Source organism: Coturnix japonica, chromosome 5, assembly GCF_054131305.1.
Source record: "Coturnix japonica strain WE chromosome 5, WE-NBRP24, whole genome shotgun sequence".
Lineage (NCBI taxonomy): Eukaryota > Metazoa > Chordata > Aves > Galliformes > Phasianidae > Coturnix > Coturnix japonica.
In genome coordinates, this window is record NC_140667.1 from 24,655,719 (window position 1) to 24,669,174 (window position 13,456).

General features: G+C 43.2%; 1 protein-coding gene across 4 annotated transcripts in view; it reads right to left on the reverse strand.

The window, feature by feature from the left end:
- Nucleotides 1–3,658: 3,658 nt before the first annotated feature.
- Nucleotides 3,659–13,456, reverse strand: part of RPAP1 (RNA polymerase II associated protein 1) — a 36,952-nt gene continuing 27,154 nt past the window's right edge. For all 4 annotated transcript variants that reach the window (XR_014947148.1, XM_085550281.1, XM_015864531.3 and 1 more), the window contains 7 exons: nt 12,414–12,609; nt 11,646–11,795; nt 11,086–11,228; nt 9,070–9,874; nt 7,352–7,528; nt 6,571–6,627; nt 3,659–5,415 (listed from right to left, as the gene is read on the reverse strand). Coding sequence is in view for 3 of the 4 variants with exons in the window: in XM_085550281.1 (XP_085406407.1) it covers nt 5,260–5,415; nt 6,571–6,627; nt 7,352–7,528; nt 9,070–9,874; nt 11,086–11,228; nt 11,646–11,795; nt 12,414–12,609 (1,684 nt within the window). In the remaining variant the exon portion in view is untranslated. The remainder of the gene's footprint in view (nt 5,416–6,570; nt 6,628–7,351; nt 7,529–9,069; nt 9,875–11,085; nt 11,229–11,645; nt 11,796–12,413; nt 12,610–13,456) is intronic.

Below are 13,456 nucleotides of genomic sequence, written 5' to 3' on the forward strand. Positions count from 1 at the left end.
GCTGGTTCAAAGGAAAAGGTAAGTCACAATATTAAGAGTTGTTTCTTAACCTCTAGATTTACTTGGTAGCAGAACGGACTGGTGGGCAGGCAATCAGTTTGTTGTCCCAGGAGAATACTGACAATTACACACCAGCTCTAGAGGAGTTCTGCTAAATGCGTGTGGGAGTACCCACTAAGTTTTCCAACAGTACAGTGATGAGTTGTTATGGCACCAGTGTATGCTGACAGTGAAACTGTTTGATTTGTGAAAAGCCAGAGTAACTATCTACAAGTGCTGCTGAATAGAGATATCCAGGTTCTGAATCCTTCTTTTAGCTTGCAAACTGTCCTTCAACAAAAATAAACAATTCACCACTGAAATCCGAGCTTCAGAGATGACTATAAAAAGTAAAACTTGCTGATGAGAGCTCATGGCAAAAAAGAACGGTCAGCAAGCCCACACTTCCCTCCGTAAATAACATTTAACAGTACCAAAAAAGAAAGAAAGAAAGAAAAAAAGAGATTCACACTAAAAAGTTCACTTAACACTCCCGTGCTCCTCCCAGTTCTTTTATCAGCGGACAGACAGCGGGAGAGCAGTGGCAGCTTCTGCCCAAATAACTTCATCGATCCAAACCTGATCAATCTTAGAGGAGACAGAACCAAGAGGAACAAAAATGAGCTGCCATCTGTGGCGTGCGGTACGACTAAGATTTTGTGAGTGAGCTGACATGCATGTCAGACAAGAGCTGCACGATACTTTAACAGAGAAACTTTTGTATCGCTCTATATTTAATTTTTATAATCTATATGAAAGAAATATTGACGCCAGGAGCAGCGAGCTGGTGTTCTGTGAAGAATGCTAACAACTATCTTGACAGTTGCTGCACAACACGTTAGCATGGCTGTCATAGCATCTTTACAATGTGACACAGATCAGCCCTGCCCAAAACCACAATTCACTACCGCAACACACACCTGGAGGTAACTGAGAGCTCTTATCATGCCTGTTCATTGCAGTGAAGTTGGGCTAGATGACTCGTGAAGGTCCCTTCCAACTCTAAGGATCCTATGCTTCTATGCCCTGGTACTACTAAGAGTTCAAAAACCACAATGAATGCACACAGCAAAGGAAGCTGCTAACAAAAGCCTACCCACGTTGAAAAAGTCTGAAACATTGCTCTGGAGATACACTCACCAATTTTGTGCAGTAGAAGTTCACTGTGGTGGAAGCAATAATAGAAAAGTCACTTAATACACAAGCTCCAGTTTTCTCTTCAGCACTCAAACCCAATAGATTAATTACTGAAGTGTCATCGCATCTCTGACAGAACAGACCCAAGTGATACAGTGCTCACACCACTTACACAGTAGTCAATCCAAACCTTAATGTTATAGCTCTTTTTGTCCTAAGGCTTCCAAGTGAGCACATCACAAGCTTTATTTACTGCCATCTGCCCAGACCTCCAGACAAGGAGCCATTGAGTTACCACCTGGAACTCAGCAGCAGCACCTCTTTTCTCCAGCTGAACTGTTGTGCTACTGAGTGCTTCTGCAGACAGCCAAAAGAGTGAGAAAAAATGAGAGGAGCTACAAGCAAGAAAAATAAGGAGTATTAAAATCAGGAAGATAAAGATCAGGAGGGAAAGAAAGCATGATAAAAGACAGCTTGGAGTACAGAAAGAGAGGGACACAGGAAAAAGGAGGGAACTGAAACCTCAGCTCTGCAAGAAGCCCAAGGATGACGCAAGAAAAAGCTGAGCCACCCTCCATGTTCCCCCACCTTGCTGGGTCCCTTGCTTCAAGGACCAGGCTGCTCCTGCCAGGGGGTCCCACAGCCTGCTAGAGCCTTTCTATGCACTCAGAGCCCTGCAAACCACCCCAAAGCAAGGCCTCACTGAGGGCAGGGCAAGCACCATGACGGGGGGCTTGGGTAACCCTCCTCCTCCTATAGGGGAAACATGAGGTAACCTCCAGCACAGCACAGAAACACAACCATCACCTTAGCAACAATGTCCTCCACAACCCAATGAGAAGGTACAGGCACCCTCCTCCTTGCCTGCCAGGCACACAGCAGCCCAGACCCCACCACACAAAACACGCAGTTCAACGCTACTAACCTGGTTCACAGTGTCCACAGCTCCACCAGCCTCTCCACGCACCAAAAAGCAGATGAAATGGAAGAAACACAGTGCATTCCTCCTGCTTCTGTTGCCGATCCCTTCACAGCACACTAAGGGCTCAGCTGCCTCTGCTCACCTGCCCCCTCGGTGTGGGGGCTGCCCTGGGTCCAGCTGGCACCACCCAGAGGGTTCTGGAAAGTTCTGCACAGCCCCCTCAGCTGTGCACTGACCATTGCACTGGGAGCTGCATGTGGGTGTGCAGGTCAGCAGGGCTCACAGGTGTCCTCCAGAGCCAGGTGGTGGCCAGTATCTCCTGATTGGGCCTCAATAGAAATTAAAGAACTGGATCTGAAGGTGGAGCAGGTGCTGCTCAGTTTAAAACAACCTTTGTTAATTAGCAGCTCGTGCACCACAGCCACCACTCAGAGGCAGGGAACACCAGGGGGTGTCACCACAGAGGGTCCTATTCGTTGGGCTGGAGGCATAGGCTTGTTACAGGAGAACAGTATAGAAGTGCAAAAGAGCAAAAGTTGCCTTTCTGCTGTGCTCAACCCGGTGAGAGATGTGCCTGACCTGTGGTGTATTTGTACATCCAAAACTTAGAGCTGGCTCCATCTCTTCATGACTTACAGCAAAAGGTGTTCAGGATTTGCCTGACACTAAGTAGCCAGACAGAAAGCATCAGTAAATAAATGGATTATTACAATCAACAGCCAACTGGAAGCAGTCAATAAATACAATAGAATGCAACTATATTGTCTTAAATATCCCAAGCGCTGCTTCTTACACTGAGTTTTTGATTTCTTCCTTGCCGAGCTCTCTCTCCTACACGGCTCAGTCCTACCCCTGCGTGGAGCATTGCTGCTGAGCTGCCCGTTTCTCTGTGAGCTGCCCCAGCTCAGCAGCAGGCCATGCAATTCAAACCCCTCACACTGTGGAAGGGTCACACGAATTAACCCTGTTTCTTCCAGACATAATTCTTAACAACACCTCACATGAAAGTTCACTGAATTCTCCACGTTTTCTTTCGCAGTATATACAAAGACACAGGAAGTTCAAACTAAGGGTGTTGTTTTTTTTGTTTAGTCCCAATTGTCTTGTAAGTGTGAAAGTTCGTACTTAAACTAGAGAAAGCAATGCCCTCTAGTGTTATGCAGAGAAACCAGAAAGAAGGCTCCCAAAAGCCTGACAAATTTCAAGCTTGGAGCTGCTGTACTGTGTTAGTCACTGCCAAAGTTTTGAAGGCTTATGGCTAAGATGGAACATGCTTGAAATGCTCTGCAAATAAGCATGTCAACAGAACTGTTTGGGATCCCTTCCTTCCATTTTTGATGCATCCTGCAGAATCCTGTCACAAGATGGAATTATTTTGTGGGCATACATTGATGGCTTGAGGAGCATCTGGGAATGAGAGAGGACCTTCCAAAACCCGATCCATTCCTCCTCATGTACACTGACTCACTACACCTCACAGCATGCGGCACTCCAAATGTATTGATAAACTGCAAACAGAGCTATGAAACTCGAGAGGTTTAAATAAAGAGATGAGCATTCTCACTCTTCCACAAAGACTGCACAACTATCAAAATGTTTATTTACACCCATGTACAGTTCAAAACTCAACTTCACAAAGGACTGGAAGAGGTTTTTAAAATCTGGAGGTCAGAAGAGCAAAAGACCAAGACCTTGCTGATGGCAGTTCTTAAATGGGCATCCAGGAGTCCTTAAATTGTACTGTGCGTTGCTCTCCCAAGACAGCTGCTCAGACTTTAACCATCTAAAATAAAAACTTGCATGCCTTCAGTTGAACTTTTAATCACATCAAATATCTTTAAAATAATTTAACAGTAAAAGCCACAGATGACCACGTGGTGCTTTATTACATTACATGCTATTAGCAGACAAAAAACTGCAATAGAAAAAATAGCAATCGTGAAAAAAAAAATATTAAAATGACGCATCAATTCCACCTGTGTCCTGTCTGAAATAAGGGGACCAAAAAGGTGAAACTTATCTTCTAACCTCAGGGGGTACTGGTAGAATTAGAAAATTGTCTGTTAAGTAGAGAGAATGTGAAGCCTTTAGGCTGGGCAGCACCATACACCTCCCAGAGGAATTTATTCATAATAACAACAGGAAAGAAATAACCAGCTTTGTTCGTAGAAGTTCTCCAAACAAAAGCCTGCCAGACTGATTGTAGTTCTACAAGAATGACTGGGTATAAATGCAACATCCACCTCACTGAGCTTACACCTAAAGAGTAAATTCTGGGCTTGACTTGGCACATGTGATGAGACTTTTAGGGCACCACATTTGTAGCCATCGTGTTTGAGGCTGCAGTACTGAGTCTGGATGTAAAACTGGGATCAAATAAGCTTTTTATTAAGAAAAAATAAGAAGATCTTAACTTTGGAACTCTGCTTCATAATTTAAATTACATTCCCCTTTCCTTAGAAGGTAAACAATGCACCTTTTAGTTAAACAACCGGATTTTTTTTTCCCCTCTAATGGGGAATGATTAATATTCTGCCTACAACAAAATTATTTCTGATCTTGTTATATGTATAACTAAATAAGGGAGAAAAGAAAGCAGTTTAGGGGCTACCCAAAAGACAACCAAGGTAGAATGACTAGTGTTCATACCACTGCATCAGGATCTGTTGTTTGTTAGAGGCAGGACACAACAAATCTGTGACTACTAATGTGCACAGAATACAATCAAGAAAGATCCCGGAGAACCAAAATTAAACAAAAACAAACCCAACAAAACATCATCCTAGGAATTCACAATCTCCCGCTGGGATTAATGAAATGTTGTTTGTACGTTTTTTTCCAGTTCTTTTTGTTTATTCATCAGTCCAGTGCCTCTCAGACACATCATCACCTCCTCCAGGATGAAGCAGAACCATCAAAGAGAATTCTGGTAAATGCTCTGGAGCTCATAATAAAGAGACCACACACATATTGCCATGTCTTGATAAGATCTGTGCTGTGCAGTAGGGCTGGGAGCCCTCTATCATCAGTGCTTCACTTTGTAGAGACACCAAGAGTGTCAAATACAGACACGGTAGCAATCTGAAACATGCGTATTTTCATCACGAAGCACAATGTTCTTCTGTTGTTCCCCCTAGCTGTACTCTTCTATGAGCGTTTGGTTAGGAGACAAGCACTGGTGCATTCTCCTTATTTTCTTTTTGCATCACCATCTGGAGGTACTTCAGTCGTATAGGAGGGAGTTGCTCATAAAGGTCAAAGCCCAAAGGACTCTCTGCATTCAGCAGTCTGTAGTAGAGAAGGTGCTTTTTCAAGGTCTGAAGAGAGAAACAGCAGCTATTAGATGTGTCTTAAGAGTACAAATCTAATCTTTTCTCCTACTTCTGACACAACAAAGTAAACCTGATAGACAATACGGCTACCACATCCAACATATTTAACTGCAACACCTTCAACAGAAAAGCTACAAAAAGTCAGTTTCTTCCAAGAGGGCCTTTTGATTTGCATGAGTTTTCCTTTTCTGAACTCTCTCCTCAACAGTTTCTCTCAATGGTCCCTTGCAAGAAGCCCAAATAGGATTTTGAGTGGGAACTTATAACAACGGACTGAAACAGTAAACATAAAGGGCAAAATTACACAGCTCTGTTACACAAATGACAAACTTTGGCAAGATCTGGTATAGTAAGGCAGGATGAAAAGGTGAAATGTAGAAACTTAATATCTGTTTTGTTCTTTTGTGGGGGAAGCATCTGATTAAATGGTAAGGGAGACCCATGCTGGCTGCCTATCCATAGATGTGCTAGAACTAGCCCTCTAGGACCTATCACTATGCAGAAAGAACACTGCTCAGGCAAGAATCACAGAATCACAGAATTACCCGGGTTGGAAGGGACCTCAAGGATCATGCAGCTCCAACCCCCCTGCCTAGCAGGGCCACCAAACATACACATTTACTAGATCAGGTTGCCCAGGGCCCCGTCCAACCTGGTCTTGAACACCTCCAAGGACGGGGCATCCACAACCACACTGGGCAGCCTGTTCCAGGACCTAACCACCCTTCTAGTAAAGAACTTTCCCCTAACATCCAACCTAAATCTTCCCTCCTTCAACTTAAAACCATTTCCCCTAGTCCTGCTATTATCAGCCCTTTCGAAGAGTTTACTCCCCTCCTGGGAGTAAGTTCCCTTCAGGAAGCATGGAAATAGAGTACAAGAAATTCCCTTCAAGAAGCATGGAAATAGAGTACAAGAAATTCATAGAATCATTAATCTATGTTCCAGGGGGCTCAGTGTGCTGAGTTTAATCATGACAAGAACTAGATAACACTACTGGTAGTTACTGCATGTTAAAATCCTGTTAATCTCCTCATTCTCAAGTTAGCAATGTAGATAAACAAAAATTTCAAAAGCCAAAATGCAAATGTGTAAGAGTGCCATGCCTCAGTGGTGCACATTGATCCTTACAGATCTTACCTCATCCACCAAGAGCCAAGTCTTTCGCAGCATGCTTTTCCGAGCAGCATCAGCCTCCTAAGAGCAAAGCATATACTTCAATTAATATGGCACAATGCCATGTCTGACCACAGGCCATACAGCGCTCTAGAACAATGCTACACTTATTAAGATGATGGTCCAAAGAGCAGCTTGTTCTATCAAAAAAATCTGAAAGTGACAACCACTTGGGTCCTTCCCACTCCTCCTTCCCTTGACCTGAAAATCTAATTGACATCTCAACAGTCAGGTAGAATTGTAGATCAGGGGAGGAAAGAGTTAGCAGGATGAGCCAGTGCTGGAGATCTGAGGCCATGGTAGGGCTCCTGCTTGGCTAACTCAGGCAGTGAGTTATTCAAAGAAGGTGAAAGGAAAAAGTACTCCATATCTTCAGACTGTCCCTGGCAGAAGCTAAGACTATTACAGACTATATCTGCGTGGTCAGCAGTTTCATTACACATGCTTTGTTCTTTCCTTTTGTACATTCACCCACAGCTGCTAACTTAGATTCTGTTTCTGTAGGGTTGGCTATGATTAGTGCAAGCTTCTTAGGATATTACAAACAACAGTGGCTGTCTACTGTCCCCTGTGTGGATTCCAAATTTCAGATCTCAGACAACTGCACAGTGCTCTACAAACACTTACAGTCTTTGTTTTCAAGTTCAAAGTGGGTGATTCATCAAAAAAGCACAATGAAAGCTGGGCAATACCAGGTGCAAAACCCAAAGCTCCCAACCCTGCGGCACTGACATTCCTTACCCACCTGAGTTGTGCTGTCCTGGGAGAAAATAAAGCTGTTCACATGAGCCACGGCCACGACATAAAGAACAGGGCACCAGGTGTTGCGCAGCACACCCGTGACCAGTGCTCGGAAATAATGTCTCAGGAGGTTCAAGTTATCCTCAGGAGGGGAAGTGTATCGCTCGAGAGGCACAGGAAACTGCAAGAAACCCACCCAAAAGGCAAAATTACCTTCTGTGGCAGAATCTAAGTGGTGAGGTTTTCCCCAGTTATTAAGGCACATGCTGCCATACAACACAATACATTTCAGTGGCACAATCCCCATCTGGAGCAGGACCATAACTGCCCATGCTGACTGATGTGACACGCCTTTGGCAAAGTGTCCTCAAGATCTCTATCTCTTCAGCTTTATGAAGAAGTGTTTTAGCAGTCAGGTGATGGTACTTGCTTTTTGGCACAGGTAGGAAAAGGTGTTTCAAAGTGAAAAGACAAAGTGCTTTCAGCAGCACTATATTTTCTGCTAATGTATCAGAGAGACTTACAATGGTGTACGCATTTAGCAAGAAAAGGAGAGCAGACATATATGCCAGAGTTAATGCTGCTGTTAAATTAAGCTTCCAACCTTTTCTGACTTCACTGTCTAGCTTTGAAAAATAGGCTAGAGTAGCTTTTAATAACAACTTAGTTTTGTTCACTTCTCCATTGTCCAGAAGTCCAAGTTTTCTACTTCTCTATTTTCATGAGTTCTCTGGGTCTAATGTTACGTATATCACTCTGAAACAATTTATTTACAAGACAAAAGAAAATCATTGATTCTACTCAGTTCAACAACAGACTTCAGTGCAAACACAGCATCTATGCTGAACTTTAATCTTTGGCTACAAGGGCAACTACTAAAGTCTGTAGTACCCACTAAGGTATGTTAAATATATCTTAAGACAAAACAAAAGAAAAAAGAACAACCCCCCCATAAAGTGATTTCACTCCTACACTTATGAAACTGGAACAAACATAGGAAAAGGCTACTGGAAGCACCGTGAGTACAGAGAGCTTATCAACAAAAGCAGGCCATAGAATTTGTATTGTATTTGTATTAGCAAACTTTAGGCTAGACCAGGCATCATCTGTTATTTTGCAAGTGACAAAGAACTTAAAGCCAGCCAAATTCAATCTTTTTTGCTCTGTTCATTCAAAAGAAATGCACTCCTGCACTTCACAGATAAAACTTTGTCACTTAGTGACCCAATCAAGCACAACTCCAGTACAGCCAACTGTAAACATGGTCTTAAAGGAAAAATGTGTTTGCCCATGCACTGTATAGGAACAGATTCTCACCAGGCTGAGAAAAGAGCTAAGGGAAAGGTAGCTCATGCAAGAAGAGTATGGGGTGCAAATTAGTCCTTCTTGCTTAGAAGCCATAGATTAGGAGCTTCTCAGCCACTATACCAAGAAGGACATGGGACATTGTCCACTGTAGACTGAACTATCTCATGCTCCCACCTTCCACATTACACATATTATCAGCTCTCAAAACTTTCTTGAAAGGATTCTTTAACAATGGCAATTGACAGGAACAGGACACTATTCTCCAGACTTAAAATGACGAATGAGTATTCTACTGGATACTGAGAAATAAAGTAGGAGTAGTGCTGGAAGTATGACCAAAACAGGGTTGAAGAAACACAGGCAAGAGCCCAGTATCTCAGAAATGTGCAGGTAAGAACCATGAAGTGTGATTACCTGCTGGAGTGGCACTCCCAGTGCCCGCAGGATACTTGTGTGCTCCCCAAAAACAGAGAGACGTAGATGAACACTGAAACGCCTCTGCAGAGGTAGAAGAACGAAGACTCCAAAGAGTGGATCTCCAAAGGAGACACCTTCAAACTGCTCCAGCAGACTTATATAAAGATCATGGAAAGACGCCAAACCGGGGAGCGGAGCATCCAAGTTCAGGGAGTCCAGAGCCTTGGGCTGGCAATACACAGAAAGAAGTGCAGCCGTGTAACAGTGGATCGGTGCTTCTAGAAAGAGATCACCACCTGTGAGGAAAATGCACATAAGTCGTGCAAGTTTGGCAGCAGTAGGGATGCTCTGAAGGGTTTTAGGACGCCAAGTTTCCAGCAACAAGATCCACTGAAGGTTCCATGTCACAGTGTTGACTAGATCAAGTGGGAGAGAGTTCAGCACAGCCCCACGTGTCTCTGCATTAGTCACTTTGTTGTAGAGGCTGATAAGTGGAAAGAACGGCCAGTCTGAAGGCAGAATGGGCCCTCTGACTTCAGGAAGCAGCATTGATTGGATGAGGTAATTACGTCCTTGGTAGGATGCTTGGGAACGCACAAGGGCAGGCTGCAAGTGAACAAAATGAGAGAGGTAGCAGGAGCGGATAGCAGGCAGATTCTGGTATGATTCTCTCAGCAGGGCACCACGAGTAGGCTTTGAAGAAGATGCTGCTGCAGAGCCAGGCTGTGACAGTTTGGCGCTGGTACCCAGATGCAAGATATCAGAAAAGTCAGCTGCTTCTGGCCCTCCGGTTTTCCCTTCACTGTAAGATAAAAGCAAACGTCAGTCAAGGAAATCCCAAACACACACACACCAAATAAACAGCAGCAACAACAAAAAAACAACACAAAAATTGAATTCTATGATCTCCCTGGATCAGAAAGAATACAGTTCACAGCAGTTGCAACACTTTCTGCAGCATTCAGTTATAATAATACTGAAGCATCCATAGCATCAACTATCTTGATATCTACAGGAAATTCACAGCACTGCTCTTGGAATTACCAACACAAATGCATTATGTGAAAAACTTCAACACAAAGCCAGTGCTCTGGTGAGGAGGCTGCAATTCCGTCCAGGGAGACAACCTACTTACCAGAACAGATGTCAGAGTACTGAAGTGAAATGCTGTACATCGCCTAAGGCCACCTTGAGTCAATAGGGCAACTCCCACTAAGGAACCATACAGATTAGCAAACAGAACTTAAGGCAGAGGGCCTGTGAAAGTTGTGTGCCACCATCTCAGATCAGACATTTCTCATGATCTCATTCTACTTGCCAAATTTTTGCAAAATGGCATATAACAAGTATCTGCAAGGAGGAGGATGGAGGGAAGCTTTCCTTTTTAAAGGAAAATTTGCTGGAGACGTATGGTATTTTTTTGCAGCACACTGGTCCAGTCTCATACAGAGCTGCACCACGATAAGTTTTAAACTGACTGTGAGAAACAAAATAAACTGCTACCACCTTGGCCAGATGTAGGATGCCTCACATTTGAGGTGCTCCATATTATTTCTAGTACAAGGTAGAAAACATCATAACCAAATCAGAAAAAAAAAAAGTGTAAGAACTTGTATAGTAACGGTTAAAAGGGAGGTTTAGTAAATTTTTAAGAACAGGTCAGGATCCCATGTGTTTCCTAGACTTGCTACCATAGTGCAGTATGTGCTGAACCTTAGTGAAAATCAGTTCTGCCAGAAATCACCAGACTCTTGCCACTGAGGGGATCAAAAGAAACCGGCCATATTTCTCAACATGGATACAACCAAGATAAATTTGCAGCTGCTGGTCTGACTAGGAGGCTCCAAGTCTTGAGAATGTGCCCGTAAGCATCTAAAATTTGAATACAAGCCCTACTGAAGGTCAAAAAACATGACAAAGTTCCATTGCCAACATCTGCTTTTTCATCTTTTTTAAGTCTTCCCATGTACCAGACTAAAGAAAACAAAACAAAAAAGAAAAAGCACAGCTTACGGAAGAAACTCTGGATTAAAGGCAAGATCCAGCAGGATCTCATAAGCCAGATGCTCGCTCCCTGGCAACAGACGGCTCAGCAATGCCATGGCAACACAGTGATGGAGTGAGGCGTGACGGCTGTAATCTGGACAAGTGCCTGCCTGCACAGGAAAGAAATAGATAAAACCACTGTTTGTCAACAAGGCCATCAGCAAGGATTGTAGGGGGGAGTGGGGGGAAGCAGCTGAGGGAGAGATCTCGCTGGAAAGAGAGGCTGCAAGAACTGTCAGCATTCACATGGACATCTTTCAGGAGCGCTGCTAGAAAAGCTGTTCTCATTCTAGCCCAAAGACAGGCAAAAATAAAATTTTGCCATCCAAAGTATTTCAGATCTAAATCCCTCTATCAGTAACCATAAAGATATTACTTGCACAAGGGGCATAACAGTCAAGATAGCAGAAGACCAGACCCACATGAGTTATGTGGAACACAGTTGCAAAAACCAGCTGCCAGAGTTAAAGAAACTAAAGTGAAGTTAACTCCAGGACTGAAATAAATCAAAGAATCAACAAGGATACCATTTTCCTTGCCAATACTAAGGCAAAGTACTGCAGATGATACTCATGGCGCAGCATCCACGCAGATGCGGGAGTTACAGAGGGCGGCGCAGTCTGCCAGCTTTGATGCAGATAATCCTTCAGGCCTTCAAAGCTCAGTACAGAGCTGTACTATAAAAGAAACAGAAGTGGAGACAAATATTACTAACACAGTCAGTGCTTTGAGGAAAGTAAAACAGTCCTCTCTGAAGTCTGCCATCCCTTGCTTTCCCCTTAAGAATTCCTGTTGGCTGCTGTAAGATTTTCAGAAATGTCCTGAGAAATATCTTTCTGCTGCAGTGCTCACACCTGTGATCTACATCAGACAGAATAAACCTTTTCAGCCAATGTAGCACTCATTCTTTTGTTTAGTTTGATCTCATTTTTCTTTGCTATATATCTTTCAACCATCCCTCTTTCGTTGTCTGACACTTTAGTTTAGCCAAACAATTGTTTAACTGTTCTCAATATCCTTTATAACTCCATCCTTTCAGTCTCATCATTATTTGGCACCTGCTCTATAATCCCATCTTCCCAGCATGAACTGGATATGGGAATTTAAAGACTCACCTGTTCTGAAAATGGGGTTATTTCTCTCCAAAGTACTTTGATATTTTTTAATTAAATCACAGCAGTTCTATTTTAATAGTCCTCTTAGCATCACTCTTAAACCTGGGATGACACAAATACTGATCTTCACAAGCATGCTATCATTCACATAGAACTGACAGGGAAAAAGTATACTCTCACCTTGCTGATTAGTCCTTTGTGAATATGGGTGATGCTATCGATGAGAAATAGGAGGGCTGTGAGGAAAGGGAAAGGTGACTTGGAGCCAACTAGGCTCAGAGGAGGTTTGCCTCCAGTACAACTCAATGATATAATGCTGGAGACAGATTCAGGTGCCGGGGAACAGGACAGAGGGTTGCACAGAGCAGAACATGGCCTGTGTGAACACAGAATGAAAGAGATCAGGTCAAAAGCATTTTGTATTACTGAAAATACATATGCCACACATTATGGCAAAATGAAAGCCACAATGACTGTGAAAGAGAAAGCAGTATCAACAGTTGGTCAAGTAAGGACTGTCACAGAAGCTAATGCCAGTGAGCTGTCACAGATTCTAGTGTTCAGCTGTGCTGTTCATGATATTCAGAAATATTGATGCAGTGATGCATCTCTGATATCAAACACTGGAAAGCACTGGACCTTGATTAAAAAATAGACATTTCCCCACATATATATGTAATCCAGGCTAGTAAAGCTGCCCACATACTTCAGACATTTTAAAAATAATCAGACAGGCAAAGCCAAAAAGCCACCTTATATCTAAAACTGACACTGCAAAAACGCTGCCTTGTGTGTCAGAAATTTTGGTGCTAGAAGCTTCAGAACATGGGCCAGACTGGTGAGCATTCAAATACCACTTCAAATCAGAAATTTCCAGTGTCCCCTACATAAGACATTCTTAGAAGAAACTGGATGTTTCCCTTACTACAAGTCAAATTTTTCAGTTTACTCCTCTCCAGAGGATCACAGGGTGGTAGTGAGGCTCCCCCTAGAGCAGAAAGAGGGAATATCCACAGCGCTGAACAGTGCCCAGAGCCTGAGACCAAATTTACATTATCCATATTTCTGAACGGACAATTTGGTATCCAGCCTTTCTCTCCTGAAGGGGCGTTCAAGGCCTTTGTGAAGCTCTGCAGGAACCTATATTATTTTATAAAACTAGTTCATACACAGAATGTGAATGGTACACGCACTCCCACTGATGTAAGGACTCAAACTGACAT